At 42.6% G+C, this 21,076-nt stretch overlaps 2 protein-coding genes across 6 annotated transcripts; one reads left to right on the forward strand and one right to left on the reverse strand.

The window, feature by feature from the left end:
• On the forward strand, positions 1 to 15,338 carry LOC118115036 (serine/threonine-protein kinase N2). 5 transcript variants are annotated; one of them, XM_047341309.1, is made up of 20 exons: positions 1 to 595; positions 857 to 1,055; positions 2,516 to 2,664; positions 3,738 to 3,954; positions 5,214 to 5,330; positions 5,814 to 5,923; positions 8,306 to 8,449; positions 8,743 to 8,812; positions 8,890 to 9,082; positions 9,212 to 9,368; positions 9,878 to 9,930; positions 10,041 to 10,098; positions 10,176 to 10,267; positions 10,546 to 10,722; positions 11,079 to 11,141; positions 11,223 to 11,299; positions 11,558 to 11,700; positions 12,201 to 12,308; positions 12,523 to 12,603; positions 12,897 to 15,338. In XM_047341309.1, the coding sequence occupies exons 2-20, from the start codon at positions 863 to 865 to the stop codon at positions 13,098 to 13,100; spliced, it is 2,406 nt and encodes an 801-aa protein (XP_047197265.1). In that variant the 5' UTR covers positions 1 to 595; positions 857 to 862; the 3' UTR covers positions 13,101 to 15,338. The 5 variants fall into 5 exon arrangements, with proteins under 5 accessions (XP_047197265.1, XP_047197264.1, XP_035021832.2 ...); XM_035165941.2 differs by having other exon boundaries at positions 2 to 595; positions 2,513 to 2,664; XM_047341310.1 differs by having other exon boundaries at positions 2 to 595; positions 2,513 to 2,664; positions 9,212 to 9,347.
• Positions 15,339 to 15,446: 108 nt separating this feature from the next.
• Positions 15,447 to 20,118, reverse strand: LOC118115039 (palmitoyltransferase ZDHHC12-B). Its single transcript, XM_035165947.2, has 5 exons — positions 19,717 to 20,118; positions 18,873 to 19,006; positions 18,241 to 18,330; positions 16,981 to 17,147; positions 15,447 to 16,487 (listed from the first exon to the last, which is right to left on the reverse strand). Exons 1-5 carry the CDS (start codon positions 19,811 to 19,813, stop codon positions 16,172 to 16,174), a joined length of 804 nt encoding a protein of 267 aa, XP_035021838.2. The 5' UTR covers positions 19,814 to 20,118; the 3' UTR covers positions 15,447 to 16,171.
• Positions 20,119 to 21,076: the final 958 nt, after the last annotated feature.

Raw genomic sequence — 21,076 nt, forward strand, 5'->3', positions numbered from 1 at the left:
CACAGAAGCAGCAGCAGCAGCTCTGTGTTTTCTCTTTTGGTTGGTGGCAGCACAGGAACATGTGGTCATGCAGCGGCCAATGCCGAGCCCAGAGCAGGCGATCACCACTGTCAGAGCAGCAGCAGCAGCAGGGCTGGCACTGGAGAGGAACTCTGCCTTCCCCCTGCAGAGAGAAACCCCTCTAGAAGAGAGAGAGAGAGAGAGAGAGAGAGAGAGAGAGAGAGAGAGAGAGAGAGAGAGAGAGAGAGGAGGAGGGGGTTTGCTTACAGAGCAGAGGATGAGGATGCAGCGTGAAGGGGATGTTGCAGAGGAGGCTGCAGGGAGGCAAAAACAAAAAGGAGAACATGCTGTGTGATCCAGGTCTCAAGATGTAGGAGCTGCATCAGAGGAGCCCTCAGACCAGACTGTGTGTGTGTTTGGTGTGTTTGTGTGTGTGAACGCACCATAACAGCAGCAGACTTGTTGTGTTTCAAGGATAGTGAAGGTGGAGAGGCGCAACCTGAGAAGCCCCCCCCCCTCTCCCCTCCCTCCTGCACTTCCACAGAGGATGACAGATTAGTCCTTATTCAGCAAGGAGCCTGAGCATCTCTCTGAGGTTAGTGAAGTGCAAAGTCATACTGTTTCCGCCCGGTCGGGACCTGCTGTTCTCACTTAGTCCACTTGTTTTCCTCCCATATGGAGCTGAGTTGCATGTGCAGCACTGTCACTGGTGATCTCCCCTGCTCCTCTTGTTATGGTAAACTATGGCTGTGTTTTAGTCGGTGTGTTGTGTGTGTGACTGTGCCTCCTGCCCAGCTGAAGTGTCAGTGGCGATGAAGTCGGGCTTGTTGTCTCTTGATGTGATGTCGTTATCCAGGATCAGATGTTGTCCACAGCTCAGCAGATGCTGCAGGATAGCCGCTCCAAGATCGAGCTGATCCGGCTGCAGATTATCAGAGTCACCCAGGCTGGCAGCGGCAGCAGCGGCAGCGGCAGCAGCGGCAGCGGCAGTGGCAGCAGCGGTGGAGGAGGTGGAGGTGATGATGGTAGCAGCCACAGCAGCTCCACTAACAGAGGTCAGAGTCCTGTGTTATGCCTCCTTTGGTCACATGTGATACACTGGATCTGAAAAAGCACGAGATCAACTCAAAAAGTCAGAATTTGTTTTATACTTTGGGGAAAAGACATCTCTGTTTGAAATGATGTGTTATTACCAGACGAGGTGGAAAGAGGCATGAAATGAATCAGCATGCAGATACTACATGGTTATTTATGTATTTATATATATTTTGATATGTGGCAGGAAAAAACTGTCCAAAATTACATCATGATAAATGTCATCTTATTATTTATGTCAGGTTTAAAGACTTTAAAGATTTTGGCTCCTGAGTGAAGGTTGTGGTTTGAAACTGAGCCGAGAAACAAACACTTGACATGAAAGCTAAAGATTTTACAGATCTGAGGTCGGTCAATGATGTCAATTATATATCCAGTATATCCATATATATTGGACATATGCTATATTGCTATAGATACAAACTCTATTTGATAATTATTGATATTGTTTTATTGCCCCTAATTTGTTTCAATTTAAAACCTTTAAAGCTAAAATGTTTATCCGGTTTCTCTCTTGTTGACAGAATGCAGACACGTGGTTTGAAAATCGTATATGTTTTAATGATTCAATTCTTATTGTCAAAGTATCTAATTCATCGAGGAGTTGTAGTTTGACGAGCTGCAAAAAAGTGCAAAAAAAACCAGGTGATTTTAGTGTCAGTCCCTCAAAAACATTTCCTGTGAACATTGTATTTTGTTCAAATAAAGGTCAAGTTCAGAGAACATTTCAGTTCACTAATATCAGCGCCGGTATCAAAAAGCCATATTTGAACCGTGTGTCCTGCCAACTGTTATCTCTGTGGGTGTTATTTGTATAATCCAGAAAGGGAAACCACTCTGACAGCATTAATAGAGACAGACAGCAAATGCGATGATTAAATTCTGAACTGGGGATGTGTGCCATTTGAAAACCCTCAAACCAACACTGACAGAAATAACCTCCTGGCTGAAAAGCGAGAGGAGGAAATAGTAGACGAGTAACCCGACACCTAGTTTCCTCCGCTCACGTTTCCCCTCCCTGACTCTCGACCTCCTTTCTTCTTGCGGTTCCTGACTGTTGGGCCTTGGCGGACGTACGTGCCGACCGAGCGCCTAAATGTCTCTAAAAACACCCAATCTCTCAATTTTCAGGAAAGTGAAAAGGCAATCTCGGATCCTCCCCCTTAATTGAATCCGCTCCAAAGGTTGATGGGTTCTCTCTTGACCCGTGTTCCATTGTTCCACCAAGTTTCAATAAAATGGGTTCAGTAGTTTTTGTGTAATCCTGCAGAAAAGCAGACAAACAGCCATGAAAACATAATCTCATGGCTTTAATACTTTCCGATCTGCGAGGATGTGTCTCTCCTCTGAAATGAATTCTAGCTAAAAAACGCTCAAACATTCAGTTTTGTCCCCCGTCTTCGTCCTTTTCCCTCAGCAGTGTCTCCGGTCGCGGTGGCTCCTGTGGACGCTCGTCTGGCAGAGCTGCAGCACCACATGCAGAGAGAGACAGATGCTCTGGTGCTGGCCAAAGACGTGGTGAAGCAGCTGGAAGGGATCTCCTCGCTGGACCAGAAGGCGCTGACCGAGGTGGAGCACTTCATTTACGTTATATGTCAAGAGGAGACAGGAATGATTTCAATATTTACTGTCGAAACATAGAGAAACACAGGATGACAGAGTGTGAAATTTGAATTTGGTGTAAAAAACAACACGTCTCATTTGACCTTCATTGTAAAATAACCTCTAGCTGTAGAGAACGACGTCTCCTTGGCTGGAGGGATTCGGACAATAACTGATTAACTGTTTCGAAGGCAGATACAGATATTTGGAGATCGGAGCTGACACCTTTAAGTCGGCCTCATTTTCTTGTCAAAAAATCTTGAAGTGAGTTATCGCGAAGGTGGAGAAGCCTCTAAAAGAGTCGTTAGATCGTAAAAACAGTTCAGTGGCACCAGACTGTTGATCAGCAGCGTGTGTCTGCTCTTTATAAATCATGTAGAACCAAACACAGTGTTACTGCCGATCACTTTTCATTATTTCTATGTCTTCTACTGTTGGAGCTTTAGCTGTGGAATCGGGTCCGTGTTGTTATATTTTTTAAGCATAATTCTTCTGTGGTAATGAGGTTTGAGTTTGATTTGGAAAGTCGGGTCTGAGTTGGACCAGAACGATCACAGACTGTGGTAGATTCACAACATTAGATTTTTAAAGTCACATAGAAATAAAATGGAAATGGCTCCTATGGGTTTAATGATTTGTGCTAAAATGGCAAATACACCCATAAACCCAAGGTTCATTGATTAAAGTATTGATAATTAATTAAACTGTCTGATTTTATTCATCGAGATCCATAAATTAGTCTCTGGGAAATCAGTGAAAATGTCTCGCAACTCTGATGAAAGTGATCAAAACAATTCCTGGATTCTCACCAAAATAGAATGATTTCATTCCCTGACTCATCCAACGTCTTTCAAGCAAACAAACAAACAAACAAACAAACAAACAAACAAACGGACGGGTGAAATATGTCCTTGAAGGAGGTCGAGAAAGAAAAAGTCAATTCCACATAAAGTCTAAAGTTAAAAGTCCCAAAATACGACACAGCCTCACTATATTTAAAAAGAGCAAACACAACAACGTGATGTTTATCTTCCCATCAGGCCCAGTCCCGGGTGCACGAGTCCTCCCAGAAGCTGGACCTTCTGCGACGGTCCCAGAAGAAATGTCTGGACGAGAAGAGCCAGGAGCCTGAGCCACAGCAGCCTGCAGGGGGCGTCCACCCCTCACAGGGACCCCCGTCCTCCCAGTACCAGAGACCTGGATGTCCCCTGTCCACCTCCCCGTCCGTCTTCTCCATCAGACCTGCCTCCTTAACTGGTATCGACATACACTGTTTTCTGAAGAGAATCATGTGAATACTCAATGTTCAATTTGCTTTTTTAAAGGTCCACATTTACCTGATAATGTCCAGGAAATACCTCTGTGGTTCTAAATATAGAGAAACTAGCAAAACACCTTAATTTAGACCCAAAATAAATATGGACACATTATTCTTTTGTCGTATTAACTTAATTATTTATCTACGCTGCATTGTTTGGCTCTTGGCAGATTTAAATTATTATCCTGTTCAGCCACCCGCAAATTAATTGTAAGTAATTACTGAAGTTTAATTGAACACTGTTTGTATTTTCAGTTTAATTTGAAGCAGATTATAGATTTTAACAGGACGTTGTTTGCACAGCAGCTCTTTGTCTTGTTCTTCTTCTGTAATTATCTGAGAAATGACCATTAATTCATTCTTCACTTATTATGGAAACTGCATTCTAAATCTAAGCTGCATTATGGATGGAGGCAGATTTCAATTATTAGAAGCTGCCCTGGAATGAACTGTGATATATTAATTGGGATTAGAGCCAAATTACAGATATTAACAGGAAATATCTGAGGAACCTCAATGGAAACACTTGGAAACTCTTTAAAAGGACGTTACTCTGTTCGGCATTGATCTGAAACACTTTGCCTTCGAGGGGAAACCTCAGCGAGTTGACGTGTGTTTTGTTCATTTTATATTCAATGTGCAAACAGTGGTATCATGGACGGCCGGTGTCTGATCACGATTTGCCGTACGCTGACCTCTGGCTGTGGATAATCTGGACGTGTAATCTGTTGGTTTTGGACGGTTCAGTTGGGAGCCAGTCGCTCGGCTGCAACAGAAAGAAAAAAAAAAAAGAGGCTTTTTGATGATGTAACGAGGAGACAAATCCTGGAGTTGCTCTGTTGGCAGCGAGTAATGAGGACGAGTCTCAGGGCGGTGAAAGACACTGGGGGAGATTTTCTGCTGCACGGCTGTTAGTGCCACAGTGAAATGAAGAAAATGGGGATGTGAAAGCTCCAGACGGCTTCTGATTAGAGGCCCTGACTCAGAGATTTATTCATGCTGACGAATGAAAGGTTTTATTTTGTAAATGCTGCCTTCACTTTGGTCGACTGTCTTCCCTGAGGTTCATTGCACTAGAATCACACTCGGTTAGTTCTGGAAGGTAGAAGTGCACTTTGCTTCACTTTATAAGCTCTTTTTTCGTAAATTCAGTTTTTTAGGGCTAAAACTTGAACTTTCGCTTTGTCTCTTTTTTAAGGTAAACTTGAAGTGAAGCTTCTCGGATGTGAGGATTTACTGAAACCTCGGACGAACCCGGAGCAGGAAAAGTCCGGGGACGGTTCCTCAGCTGCTCACAGGACGGAGGGACATCAGGGTCAGTGGACCTTTTTGTTTTTCCGGAAGAATTCAGTTTCTGGTTTTACATTTGAATGTTTTACCAATATTTCATCTTGTTTCCAGCCTGGACAATAAAACAATATCAATAATCATCACAATAAATGTCATCAATAACCATTCAACACAAATCCAATATATATATTGATGTAATGCTTATGGTAAAGCACAGATCTATACGTTTTGCTGCTTATCAAGTGTTTTGTCTTTAAACCACATCTTTTAATAAAAAAAAGTATCTTGATATTGTTTTTGGCCATATCTTCAAGGCCTATTGTTTCCCATGTACAGGAAAATATATTCATAAAGAGTTATTTCTTGGGAAGGATTCTGGAAAGAACTATATTTGGCTTGTAAAGTAAAACAGAAAGTTCAAATTTGTACATTTCCAGTCAGTTGAATGTGTAATATGTAATTTTTCTAGTGCTGCCTCATTCATATGTTTCTCTCTGTCGTCCCACAGCAGAGATCAGTGCGGTGCTCAGGCTGGACGGCAGGGTGGTCGGCCGGACGCGGTGGGCGGCCGTCAGCAGACTCAGCTGGGATCAAACCTTCTGCATCCAGCTGGAGCGGGTGAGTCCACGGCCGCGAACGTGAAGGTCAACCAGACGCTCAGCGATGACGTTTACATGCACATCACGCAACTCTGCGTTAGAATCTGAAACGTGACATCATGACAACACTGCAGCCACATTGGGAACATGTCCATCCATCCATCCATCCATCCATCCTTGCATCTATCCAAACCTGAGCAGCACCAGCCTACATGTCTTTGGACTGATGGAGGAAGCCGGAGTACTCAGAGCAATCCCACTCAAACTCCACACAGACAGACCCCGGCCGAGCTGGGATCTGAACCGGGAACCTCCTTCCTATGTGGGAACAGTGCTAACCTGGGAACAGAATGCATATGAAGTGTAACCTCACCCCCAGGTTTGAGCCCAGCTCCATCCACGGCATGATTTAGAAAAACTGCTAAAAGCTGGGGAGGGGACTCTTTAGAAACGGAGGAGTTTTCCCATCCAGAATCCCCTGAACTGGGCGTTAGTGGGATGAGAACCATGTTGGTCCTGAGTCAGATCAGCTCAAGACGTTGGCTCCAGCCCCAGTTAGTGAGGCCGGAGCTCTTGTAGCCGAGGCAGTGAGAGTGACGGGTGGAGGCCGCCTCTGAGAGGTAGTATAACGCTAATGTGGGCTAACGTCAGCGGACGTTTGAATAAGTTGTAAAGCTATGTGATGTCTTTTCCATATTACTCCTCTCCCACAATCTGCACAGCCTCTGACTTTTGATTCCAACGGCTGGGATTCAACCAGTAGACGACAGTCCATCTGCGTATTTATCACACAAAGAGTCACTTTCATGTCAAGATTTGGACCTGAATCAATCAACAGCACAACTAAATGCCTTCAGGGGTCTGAGTTACTCTTTATTCCTTCGACGGAGCTTCCAACCAAATCTTACTGGGAGTTTGCTGAAGTGCAAAGAACAGATTCACTACGCACATCGTTTTTTACACCAGAAAAAAACCTACTAAAGACAAAACGTGCTGAACTCACTGAATAACTATATAAAGTTACTGTGACAGTTCTAAAAGTGAAGCCGCTATCTATCAACATTTATTTTTTAAATCGTGAACTAATCGATGCATGTTGAATAACAAAGGCCCAAAACTGCAGTGAATAGTTTTACTCACTTATTTTTTTAATGTAGAAATTAGACAATAGACAGAAGCTCCGCCCCTTATCTCCCCTCGTGTGTAAACCCTCTTCACTGCAGCTCAGCTTCCAGCACCAGTGACTCATGTCTCACGTTCGTTCGGATCCACGCCCCCCCACGTTCGACTCGTCCTTCCTTTGTTTCTTCTTCCCCCCCCCCGATCGTCCTGTTTCTACCTGAAATCAGTTTTATCCCAGAGCGTAAAGACGCTGCTGAGATGCTGCCACCTCCCCATCGTGACAGGTCAAACACAACAAGGTCAAGATCTGTGACGCTGGAGCAGAAACAAACAGCATCAGCAGCTGTAGAATCGCTGCTGACGCACACGTTACAGCAGCAGCAACAACAACAGGACAACACAAGGGCACCGAGTGGGACAGACACACACACCACATATGGAGACATGACTGGGACAAGAGGACATAACTCTATAGACACTAGGATCTTCTTTCATGTACAAGAAGGTTTTTAAAAGTTTTATACATCATTTAAACAAATAAAACAAATTAACTTACACAGGCTCTCAATCATTTTAACATACTTTTATTTTACTTGGTTTTTCCAGTTCATGTAACTTTACACATCTGCCTCACTTCATTTCAGAGGAAACAATTTTTCATCTTACTCCACAATGTTCATTTGAAAATGATTACAGTTACTAATTACTTATACTGAAATATTTTACACACAAAACAAACACTTATCTAATAAAATATGATTTGGTATATATATCTTTTTACAACAGTATTCGAAGTAGTTATATCTTTATAAGTTATAACATTAAAATCACCAAAAAAATCTGAATTAATGTCTATTTACTGATGATATTTTTGCAGAATGCAGTACTTCTACATGCACGAGTATATCTTTATATTGTGGTATTTGCTCAAGTTAAAGCAGCTTATACTTACTTTATGTATGTTGTGTTTATTGCACTGTACAAATTTCAGCTACTTGGACTTTACTCGAGTTTACTCCACTTTATTACACTTGTACTTCCCCCACATTTCAGAGAGAATACACTGCTGAATATATTATACTCTGCATCATGACTTGTTGTTGCAGTTCAGTGTAAGACCACAAGGTGTCTCCCTCACACCTGCAGATAAACATTCGGCTCTGAATCTGAATCCTCTTGATTCTCAGAGCTCAGCTTCAGGTTGTTGCAGCTTTGTATCTCCTCCCTGGAAACAGTGATTGCAATTGTTGCTCTTGTTTTCCTCTCATTTGTCCGTCAGTCTCGAGAGCTGGAGGTCAGTGTCCTCTGGCGGGACCGGGGGGCCATGTGTGCAGTGAAGTTCCTGCGACTGGAGGAGATGATGGAAAACCAGAACCACAACCAGGGTCTGAGTCTGGAGCCGCAGGGCCTCCTCTACGCCAAGGTACGAACAATGACCTGCCCCGGGGTCAAAGGTCAACTCGAGTCTCCTCAGGCTTTTACTCTGAAGGAGAAATTGTGAAAACAATGTTCTCTTGGATGGACGCATTGAAATACTTCAAGTGATGCTATAAATACAGTATTTATTGCTGGAAGGATTCATATCAAGTTATTGTTTAATATCACATACATGTCATATTGACCAGTAGCTATTAGGATCAATAATATATGACATGTCTGTCCAATTTAGGGTCAATGCCCTAAAAACTCACATTCTTCTGTTGTGTTTTTTTCCAGCTTCGGTTCATTGACGCTGTCGTGGAGCCGAGGCTGAGACGTCAGCGCTGCATCTTCACTAAAGAACGAGGTAAAGAACAAACAACCTGCAGAATCAACAGCTTCCATCGGTTTCTCAGCTGCTGCAGTGAAACGTGTGTCTTACAGGGAAGAACTTCCTCAGAGCCGCTCAGATGAACATGAACTTTGCCACGTGGGGTCACCTGATGATGAGCATCCTCCCTCACTACAGCTCCTTCACCACATTCAGCTCGTCGCTCTGCACGACCCCCGACCCGACGGCCAACAGCAGCCCGCGGGCCAATGAGAAGGAGCCTCCAGTCACCGCTCCGCTGCCGGGGTCAGAGGGCATCTGAGCGTGCTCAGTTTTTATGATAACATATGACTGTTTATCAGCCTTTGTGATGATAATGAACATCCCAGAGTGTTTTCACTGTCTCTCCTCTTTCACCCTCTTGTGCGTCTGCAGTGAAGCTCCAGTTATCAGACTCAGCGTCACTGAGGATCCTCCTCCGCCCTCCAGCCCGGAGCCGAGAGTCGAGTCTCCCACCATCACCCCCACAGACCACAACACCTCCTCTGTGCCTCCGCTGCAGGAAGAACTGGTGACTGACCATCAGCCTGACGTTCGTTTACATTTCATGAGACTTTCAACTTTAGGGTTTTATACTTTTGTAATAAAACATCAAGAATTCTTGAAGTATCGGCTCTTGGAGGCTTCACGTTACCTGAGATAAACTCTATGAAGTTATTTAAGTTATTTCTCTAGTGTCACAAATAACATTGTGGTTATTCAAAGAGATTCAGGGAGATTGGTTCAGGATTTTGGATCCAGGACAAACGGAGCTCGGGTTCTGCTTGTTGCATATTTCCCCAAAAGATCTATATTTTGTAATATTACGTTTTTTATCCTTTGTGGGTTTTTTCTTCGATATGTCCGTTATACTCCAACGTACAAACTAATCATCTTTTCATATGAGCTTTTCATTGTCGTCCACTAGATTACACTAGTGACATATTACTGGAAATACTGTAAATGTACAATGTGATTCTAGATTATTACAGCCTCGGTTTTACAATATGGGAAAAAAACTTCTTCAAATCTGTGTGAATGACTTGTTTTCTCTTCTTACAGTCGTCCATAAACAACACAGAGGAAAGTGAAGACCAGCCTGTGTCTGATCTCAAGTAAAGACACACACACACATACACACACACACACACACACACACAGGTATACACAGGTACACACACCTATCTGATAATGCTCTAACAGAATTTTATTCATGTTTCACAAGGATGCACAGGGAGGATTTCAAATACATTTCGGTTCTGGGCAGAGGACACTTTGGGAAGGTAAACGGATTCACAGTTTGTCCCTGGAGCTCATCACACTCGATCGAATCTCCCTCAGCGGTTTCCTCTCTCTGCAGGTTCTGCTGGCAGAGTTCAAGAAGACAGAGAAACTTTACGCCATCAAAGCCTTGAAGAAACGAGAGATCGTGACTCGAGATGAAGTCGACAGGTGTGTGGGTCAGTTTATCCAAATTACACTAAGAGTAATCGTGTGGTTTCATGTGTTTTTCTCTGTAGATTCTATCAAATGACAAAATAAAGATCGATTAAAACAATAAAACAGTGTAAAGATTAAAACAGATATTTATTTGACCACATCTGAGCTGAAGTTCTTCAGTTTGAGCCAAAACGTTATGAGAAGCAGTAAAATCAGATTTAAAACATGAAATCCAGTGAAATGAATAATACACAGAGTAACTGGTGGGGATCTGATCTGTTGTTCTTCAGCCTCATGAGTGAGAAGAGGATCTTTGAGATGATCAACGCGTCCCGACATCCGTTCCTGGTCAACCTCCACGGCTGCTTCCAGACCAGCGACCACGTCTGCTTTGTCATGGAGTATCTACCCGGCGGCGACCTCATGATTCACATCCACAACAACGTCTTCACCGAGGCCCAGACCAGGTCCGTGAGTCGCCCTGCTGCTCAGAGATGATACACATTTGTTCTTCCGCTTCCAGAGAATCCTTTCAAATGTTGCACAAATGTTCACTTGATGATTTTCATGGTCCAAGGGTCAAAGGTCAAGGTCGTGGTGGCCTCATGGTCGTGGTGGCCTCATGAACCTGGGATATAAATCTCTTGTAACTCAAACTGCACTGGTTGATGGAGATAATTTCAATTCTGTAAGATTATAAGATCCCACTTTATCTCTAGGATCAAGAAGATCCCGTAAACAAAGTCCTTCAGGTAATTAAATGTCTCTGTACGACCGACCGTGTTCAGCGTTATAATCTAAAACCTGTCGTTGTTGTGTTCAGGTTTTATTCAGCGTGTGTTCTTTTGGGTTTAGAGTTCCTGCATCTGAACAAAATCATCTATCGGTAAGTGACGACTGAAGATTCTGCAAAAAACGTTCTGCGGCTTCCGGTTTGAATCCTCATCCCACTTTGTGTTTGTCGCAGAGATCTGAAGCTCGACAACCTGCTGATGGATGCTGACGGATTTGTGAAAATCACAGACTTTGGACTTTGTAAAGAAGGTGACACACCAACAGCCCTGAATACATCTACTTATATATATATATACTTCTACACATCTGGCTTCAGCCTCTGTGTGTTGAGTTTATACGCGATTGTTTTGAATTTAAAATTATTTCCCGGAAATGTTCTTGATCGTAAATTAAACATCAATTATTGCACTCGCTCAAATCAACGAGTCAATAATTATAAATAAGATAGTGCGGGCGTTAAACCAAACGTAGAAAGAGGTAACGAGACAAACAACGTTCTTTCCACAGGGATGGGTCACGGAGATCGGACCTCCACTTTCTGCGGGACCCCGGAGTTTCTGGCCCCTGAGGTCCTGACGGACGACAACTACACCCGAGCAGTGGACTGGTGGGGGATGGGTGTCCTGATCTACGAGATGCTCGTGGGCGAGGTTGTTAACGCGAGTTCAACTCTCACTGTGGATACTTGCAAGCTGTCGTTTAGCGTTTGCACAACAACAAATTACAAAAAATACTATTGATCATTTGTTGTGTTTTCTTATTTGCTGCTGGGTTTTGTGATTTGGCATCATCATACCTAAACAGCTGACTCAAACAAATCATAACAGGATTTACTGCAACAGGCGGGTTTTATTTTTTGGAAGAACCCTCAGACCAAAGTAGAAAGTTTTTCCAGGGTAAATAACATCCAAAGCAAGATTTGTCAAATCCAACATCATTTCCTGACGTTCTTTAAAGAAGCAACATGTCAGAGATGATTTTTAGGTCACAGAAAAGTAATAGAAATGAGAGTTTTCAGTTTATTTGTTCTTGTGTTGTTTGTATGATGTTCTGTTCAAAGTTTGGTGAAACTAGAGAAATGAGATGGATATCAAAGCAAAATGAAACCAGATGAATGACTGAAACTCGGCGTCTCTTTCCCTCCTGACAGTCTCCGTTCCCTGGTGAGGATGAGGAGGAGGTGTTTGACAGCATCGTCAACGATGACGTTCAGTATCCCAGCTCTCTTCCTCCTGACGCCGTCTCCATCATCCAGAAGGTACCGAACCACGAGCAGCTGAATGTGGGACATGTTTAACCCTCAGCTCCACACTTTGAATCTCCACTTCAGCAGCTTTAAAGTCAGAAAGAGTCAAATAGAGTTTGAATCTATCACAATAACTTTATATTTGTGTCTGATGTTTTTATGGATTTTAATTCAGCTTCACGTTACTTTGTGTTTCTCAATAATAAACCTGGTTTGTTTTCTGCAGCTGCTGAAGAGAAATCCTCTGAAAAGACTCGGAGCTGGAGAGAGAGACGCCAACGAGCTGAAGGGAGAGAAGTTCTTTGAGGTAAATCACTATTTGAACTTTAAACTTGTTAAAGTCACCTCTTCTTATATTTCAGTATCTAGACGCTGTGTCGGATATGATTCTATATTCTATTTTTATCTGTATTTGATCTCCTGTTATACCTGAATTTGCCCCATCAGGATCAACAAAGGATCATCTTATGTTGTTAAAGTTCAATTTGTGAAACTGTGAAACTAGAAAAAGGCACAAAAACATTGAAAAAAATCAAACACATCTAAAAAAAAAACACGAAAGTCTAAATCTGTGGTTGTCTGTGTGAATCTGTGTCGCAGACCATCGACTGGGAGGCTCTACTGGCCAAGACGGTCAAACCTCCGTTCCTGCCGTCGATCACAGAATCCATGGACGTCAGCAACTTTGACAGCGAGTTCACTCGACTGCAGCCGATCCTGTCGCCGCCCTGCAAACCCTCCGGCCTCTCCGCCGAGCAGCAGGAGGCCTTCGCAGACTTCGACTTCTGCGCTCTGCACGGATGAAAGACGAGGAGACCGGGGGAACAAACTGTTGTTATGAGGCCGAGACGCTTGTCCACATTGGCAGGTAACCAGCCATCTTCTCTGAGGTATCGATCGTCCCCTAATGGCCTGAACACGTAGTGACTCAATACTTCTACAGAGACATTAAACAAAGAGTTTCAATGTGAGCAAACAGTTGGACCTGTCACACCTTTTGCTCTTCTAGTTGATCAATGAGTCAATTGACATAAAATCAATCCAGGACAATTGTCATGATGGATTTCAAGTCTAAAGATGAAATATTTGCTCATCGCACCACAGACGTGGTTCGACTGGTTCTTCTGGTGAATAGACATTTTGCTCAGCAGCTATTTTGACGTGGAATTAAAGGTAAACACCAGAGTCATGGTTCTGTACCTGAACACAACAGATGCTTTATTAGTGGGTTTCGTTAAGCGTGTGTTTACCTAATATTACAAATCAAAATGGCTGCCGTCAGGCCTCGGGCAACACGTGACAGTCGTTAGTTGTTAACCATCAACGAACCTTCAGTTCCCTCAGAGTACAGTGAAGTACACAGTGTACAATAAACTGAACATGATGAACGATCACTTCCCCTGACTGCCACTTACAGAAAGTTTCCCGCTCCGGTCTCGAGACGTCTCGTGCGATCTCCATGGCTGACGCCGCCGACTGTTGTCACTTTCATCCCGTCGACACCGAGTCGTCGATCAGGCAGCTTCTCCTTCTTTCTGTTTCTTTTTGAACACAGACAGTGATTGTAGATCTTTATATTCTCTTTATATGTGTTCCAGCGCTCGACTGCTCCTGATGTTGAAGCTCATTTATGAGACGAGTTCAGGTGAAACGTACAAACAGAGGAAAGTGATCCGACAGAGGCCGGTGCAGGAGTTTATAACAGTTTCTCCTCTTTCATTCAACATCTTTATTCCTTTTTGGAGATTAATTTCAATACTGGAATTTGGGATATCGTGTTTAAGAGGCCCCTGTGACCTTTGACTTTTGACTGGCCAAATCTAATCTGTTGATCTGTGAGTAAACACTTGTACCAAATTTGGAAGGATTCCCTGGGGATGTTCCTGAGATATCCAAAAAACAAACTGTGATCTGTGAGGTCACTGTGACCTTGCCCTTTGACCTTCAACCCCCAAATTCTAATCAGTTCATCCTTGAGTTAAACTTGAAGTTTGTACCAAATTTGAATTAATTCCCTCGAGGTGTCCCTGAGACGTCGTGTTCACAACAATGAGGCGGACGAACGGACAACCCAGGGACATAATGGCTCCGGCCTCTGGGATTTGATTTGTTTCTATTTTCTGTCACTTTTGGATCTGAAAGATTACTTTACTTCATCTTATTTTCATGTTGTAGAATCAGCAACGATACGATGAAATCTCACGTACCAGCTGTGAAACAACTGCTTCTCTGCCATGAACAGAAAACAGATCAACGCCCTTTATTTGATTCTGTTGAAGAACACACGATGAGAAACCTTCCCACTCTTCTGAGCGTGAACCTCTTGGAGCTCCCAGGGAGTTGGAGACTCCGCTTGCTTCGTGGCCTTTGCTCATTACGTTGATTTGAATCTTTCAGAGGTTACGTTGCCGTTTCTATGCATCACTGTGACAGGCTTCGCCCACTGCCTTGACCAAACAGACAAAACAAGCAAACACACTTTTAAAATATACTTTCTTAAAAAACAAAAAAAACAACAGAAAAGTGAAATCCCACATGGAGACGTTTCACGTGTTTGTCGAGTCATTCCGTCGTAGCAAAGACGAGCTGTTCACATATCAGGCTCGTCCCGACAGTAGAGGTGCATGGCACTGTGGTGAACGTGTGCACTAGGAACCCTGTAATCGCTAGCGGTATAAAAGAAGCCATAGAGAATCTAACATAGCCATAATAGTAAGAGATATCTGTATTTTCAACTTAGCAAATCATATTCTGTGATACAGAGCTGTAGTGATGTCAGTGCAATAAAAGAGGAGGAGGAGGAGGAGGAAGATGAGCCACTGCTTCATTCACAAAAAGACTAACTTATCATTTAATATACATTTTTTAAATTGGTAAATTTACTGTAGTATCTTGTACTAATTATATATATATATATATCATAAAATATATTTCATAAAATACTTTATTTTACTGACAGATAACGATAACCAGTAAGTTTTAATGTAATCAGTGTTTTTGCTGCTGATCGGTTCAAGTGGATGTTTTTGCCCCAGTGGAAATTCTGTGTTTCAAACTGATGATGAACAAATTACACACTCAGCTCTTTAATACATGAAAATATCTCTTGAACTACTTTCCTCAGAAGACCTTGAGAATAAACAGTTTCCATTTAAACAGGATTGAAGAGAGTTTATTTGTCTTTCTATGAAACTTTCGTCGATACAGAAGTTGGTTTATGAACCATTTTTCATTTAATTACAGAAGAATCTCGATTTGTTTTTCATTTACAACTCAAATAAAACAATCGGGTTCTGGATGAGTGCAGCATCTAATGCTCGCTGCTCCATTTTCATGATCAGAACCAAATTACGTAGATCTTTATTGGAAATATACCATTAATTTTACACATATATATATATGAGCGATAGTTTGAAAAATACAGGACACGTAAAATAAAGTGACTAAAGTTTCTTATTTGTTGTCGTCCGGTGGGTTTTCACCGTCTGAGCTGTTGGGGCAATTCTGAAAATGTATTCAAGCTGCAAGTTGCTCTTCAGTCCAGAATGTCCCCTCGTGTCCACGTGTCCTGCTGAAGTGTCCATGAGCAGGACGCTGAACCGTCCGACGACAACCAACAGGCACCGGTTTAGCTGCTGTAGCACTTTATGTTAATGCTGCTGAATGTTACATGTTACTTGTGTGTCAGTTCTGTGTTAATGTGTAAACGCATCCTGACCTGGACTGTCAGTGTGTGCAGGTGTAATCTATTACATGTGTATCATCAGTGTTTTAATGTACTCTCGTTGTCAATAAATACAAATCGTACAAATACCGTAAAAAAAAAATTGTAAAATATTTGGCTCCATCTGGTAGTGAAACTGTAAAAACAAGAGTCAGGCTGGATTCAGAGTGTTCCTCTTGTAGACCTGCTCCCACATCACCGTCCTGCAGATGCAGAAGAAGTCCAGCAGGTTGCAGAAGAAGCCGCGGTCGAACGGGTTCTCCTCGTACTCGCAGTTCTTCAGGTACGAGATCCGGTGACGCGACATGAACTCCCAGGTGGTGCAGTTGATGGAGGCCAGGTAGAGGTGGCAGCCCAGCAGCAGCGCGGTCACCACGGAGAAGATCCCCACCACGAGCAGCGCCGCCAGCAGGAACCCGTTCACCCGGAACCACAGCTCCCACGTGACGCCGGGTGAAATCCCCGACCTGAAAGATTTACACGTTCACATCACCAACAATCAAATGGTTTCTTCAAGGCTCAGGTGATTAAGATCTTAGATTAGATTCGATTTAAAATCTGATTTAAAATCTGATTCGAGCTGTGGAGCACTTTATTCCACTCGTGTTGCTCGTTTTCTAAATTCATTCAACTTGTATTTTACCTGGAGTTTATTTCATCCCTGTTACTGTTTACTGAAGTGGTTGATCTTCTTAAAATCTTCTTTTCCACTCACTTAAACTTCAACTTTCTCTATTGTTGGTGTTTCTTCAACGGCTGGTCTCACTTCCTCTTCTGTCCTACGTGCTAAATTAAGATCTACTGTATCGAACGTAAACAGAGTCTGTCAATTTCCTGGCTTTCTCAAAATCTCAACTGTCGCCTAATACTTCAGACTGTCGGAGAGATAAATCTACAGCACAGAGTTTAACGTCGTCATATCTCAAAGACGACAGACGGAGCAGGAGTCGGCAGACGTACAGCGCGATGTGAAGAGCCCACAGCAGAGCGAGCAGCTGCACCAGCAGGTACACGATGAACCAGCGGTGGTTCCGCTCGCCCACACAGTTCTCGATCCAGGGACAGTGGTGGTCGAAGCGACGGACACAGTGCTGACACGTCTGACAGTGCTTCGCTCTCATTGGTTGCTGCGAGACAGAGAAAGAGAGAGAAAACGCAACTTACTTCGATTCCGTGTGTCTGCATTTTATCAAACTGCGGAAAAGTAAAACTGGAACTTGAAATATAAAACTACTATATAAAATATTAAACCAGTTTCAGTCTCATGAGGTCACCGTGACCTTTGACCAAATCTAATCAGTTAATCTGTGTCTAAATTAACATTTGAGCCAAAGGATTCTCTCAATGTGTTCTTGAGATCACATGTTCACAAGAACGGGACAAACTGTCGCTTGAACTGAGGCATAAAAATCCTTCACTTTTACTCGAAAAAAGCTAAAAACTAGATAAATAGATAGTTTATTGATTCATAATAATTTAATTATTATCATTAAACACTACTCATGAAATGTCTTTAGACTTAAGTACAGCTCCAGATGTTGGTTAAGGGTAAAACCCTCCCGATAATAATCATAACTACAAAACGCATTTTCTGCTCAAATGCTGAAATATATAAAATGTGATGATGTCACCAGGTCCTTGCCTGATGTCATCGCTCTAGAAATCTCCCACAGACGCCAGAATACAAAGTACGAGAAGTTGAAAGAAAGAAAAGAGAGAGAGAGGTCGTGAACGAGTTGAGTGTTTTAAAATTGGAATGGTTGAAATTGGTCTAAATCCCAAAATTAGGATATTATTTAATTGTATGGAAAATTCACTGGTGGCATTTTTATGACTTTAAATTCCTAAAATCCTTAAATTTCAAAATGTTCACTGTGACACAGTTAAATTTCATTCGTGACCATGGAGGTAAAAGTTTTATAAAAAAGAAAAACCAGCACGTGACTACACACGAGAACATCTGTGTTGATCCCCGACCGGTTGCACTGATTTGAATCCTCGTACCATGTGGTGATAAGATGTTCCATCGCAGTGCACATGTTGATTGTGATTGAGTTTTTGCCAAAATTGCAAAATACTCAAATACGAATTGAAACAGATCAAGATAATAAAACATTTCGAAATCTCCAAAATAAATAAAAACTGAATCAGTTTAAGTAAAGCAGTGTTAATGACAAACTCGTGTGCAGAATCAGATGTTGCGTCACGTCGGCTGGTTACCTGCAGCAGACAGTATCCACAGCGCCGCAGCCGGGGGGGCGAAGTCTGAGGAATCATTGATTCCATTTCCTCATTTGAACCCTCCACCCCCTGCAGGACATAGAGTGATGTGGGTCACACGTATACAGACAAGTACACAAGTACACACACGTACACACACACACACGTACACACACACACACGTACACACGCACGCACACGCAGGCGATGCCAAGAGAAGGTCGTTGATATTGGAGAAACGTGACTCTACAGAATAGAAACTCAAGCAGGTCCCACTGTGCAGGTGGATGGTGATTTACATTACGAATTTACTAATTAACACATGTAAAGAAAGTTATACATGAAAAACATTTGACCAATTATTGATAACTAGTGATTAACACTCTGAACTAAATACAGATTATAAAAGACAAGTGGTGAAATAATGTTGAAATGATCCAAAAAGAATCCGGCAGAAAACCTCTGAATTGTTTTGTCTTTATCACAAACACATCAGACGTGTCAGAGAGAGAGAGAGTGGATCCCTTGATGTTGATCAAACACATCAGCCGATCAATTAATTAATAAACACACGAGAGTCCATATCATTTTTCATCTGCGTGATGACGTCTTTCCGTCAGTTGTAATCGCACCTTGACGGCGTCAGTGAGAACGAAGCCAGGGTCCATTAGAGAAACAGCGAAGTATAAGAGCACCGACATCACAACCAGGAAGAAGAAGAGAAGCGGCAGCAGCAGCTCTCCTCGCTCCTCACACCTCCGCAGATCTGCACACACACACACACACACACACACACACAGAGTTAAGTGTTTCAAAACCACATATGTAAAGTAAATTCATGTACTTCACGTACCATTCATGTCAAATTAAATCTCACCTACAGATGGATGAGGACATTATGTGGAGACAGTCAGATAAGCTCTATGATTGGTGGAGCGAAACTTTAATATTTGAAATTGCAAATAGTCCCAGTGTTTGGTTACCGTGGTTATTTTTTATTAGCCTTTGTTTGAGATTAAAAATCTATTTTACCAGGGATCTTGGCCAAGAATGGCAGCAACACTGTAAAAGTAATTAACAGACAAACATTTAGATGAAAAACATTCAAACGCGATCATATAAATGATAAACATAATTGAGGGTCAAAGGGAAAATGAATAAACAAAGCTTCTTTTCCCCAGTTTCTATTAAATACTGGACATTTTTCCTCCTTGAAACAATTATGAAAATGGCAGAAAACCATGTTTCCTGGGTCTAAATCAAACTGAGATTTCCATTAGTTGATTTATTAATTGTGTGATTTGTGAGATGAGGATCTGTGTTTTGTTTCAGCAGCTTAAACTCTCAAATATGTAGTAAACACTAGTCAAATACTTCCCAATGAACCGCAGTAGTACAAAGTAGTTGTATCCCTGTGAAGTACAAGTACTGCATGTAAGCCTGGTACTGGTTTGATCCCAGTTCGAAGGGACTCACCGGTGTCGTGCAGGAACAGGACGAGGGTCGTGACCCAGGTGAGCAGCGTGTGACCGGCCCGGACCAGGAACCCGGTCCGGAACATGCTCTGCACCATTTCACCCACATGTACAACTAGCACCGCGGGCTAGCTGGTGAGCTAACTCTGTAGCATCGTTAGCTGGTGAGGCTAACTCTGTAGCATCGTCAGCTGTCCCTTAACAACGCCGTGAAGAGGGTTGGGGAAATGAAACATCGATTTTAACTGTGCTAGTGAAACACACATTGGTTTAATAACGTCCCCGTGGAGCTAGTTACAGAAGTTAGTGCGTATTTCATTCACTTTTTTGCTGTGTCCCTCCTGGAGGCGCCACTTCCGTGTTATGGTACGGCAAACAGCGAGGGACAAACCGGGCGGGGGGAAACTCAAACGACCTATAGAACTGAATATAATGTTGTTTTCCCGCGTCGCTGTTACATAACAACACTTTACATCCTCTGATTAATCCCAGTCACTAAACCATCCGGCCGAGCTGCAGATATAAGCACCAGTTATAATCCCCATCATTTTATAATGTCATAAATACTCAAGGTCACAATGTAATCAAACGGTTTCACTGGAACAATACTAATGTGTCCGGCGTGTAACACATGACTCAGTCATTGTTTGTGAGTTTACTCCAAAGTACAGTGAGTTAATCTGTCACTGATCTCTTCTCTGGCCAGGACCAGTTCAGGAGGAAGGTGAAACTGTTCTCGGAACAGCCATTTAACATTTCACTTGTTTTGAGTAAACCATTGTAGGAAATACCACCGACATTAAAAAAGACTGGTGTGGAATCATTTCAGAAATATTTGAATTGGGAAACTGACAATTTAACCAATTGGTGTTTCTCTTTCCCTGTAGATAATCAGACGAGGAATGTAAACTTCCAATAACTGTAGAATCGTACATGGTGAAAATATATAGTAATGTAATTATATTGTGCTTATGGGAGAATGTGTAGGGAAGAGCTTTGTCGGGGTGTTTCCCTGTGAAGGATGAGGACTGAGTCCACGATCCTCAGACAATTACTCCCGTGGATGGACATTCACATGCAGGAAAAACCCCATTATGTTCAGACTGTTTTAAAGTGGCTGCTGATGTCACCATCCAGTCTGCTTGGTTACCAGAAGTAGAAATAAAATGTCCCCCCAAATTAAATGTGGCTGCAAGGAGCTCTTTAGATGCATATTTGACAACAATCTGCAGAAAGTCCTGCTTCAATTCCACTTCTGTTTTTATCACATGCAATGTCCCTTGATTTGTATAGGAGGGAAATACCCTGTGACATCTGCATTAAAGTTCCCAGAAACGGCAGATTAGCAGAACTGGCAGCTG

This window comes from Hippoglossus stenolepis, chromosome 9 (assembly GCF_022539355.2).
Source record: "Hippoglossus stenolepis isolate QCI-W04-F060 chromosome 9, HSTE1.2, whole genome shotgun sequence".
Classification (NCBI taxonomy): domain Eukaryota; kingdom Metazoa; phylum Chordata; class Actinopteri; order Pleuronectiformes; family Pleuronectidae; genus Hippoglossus; species Hippoglossus stenolepis.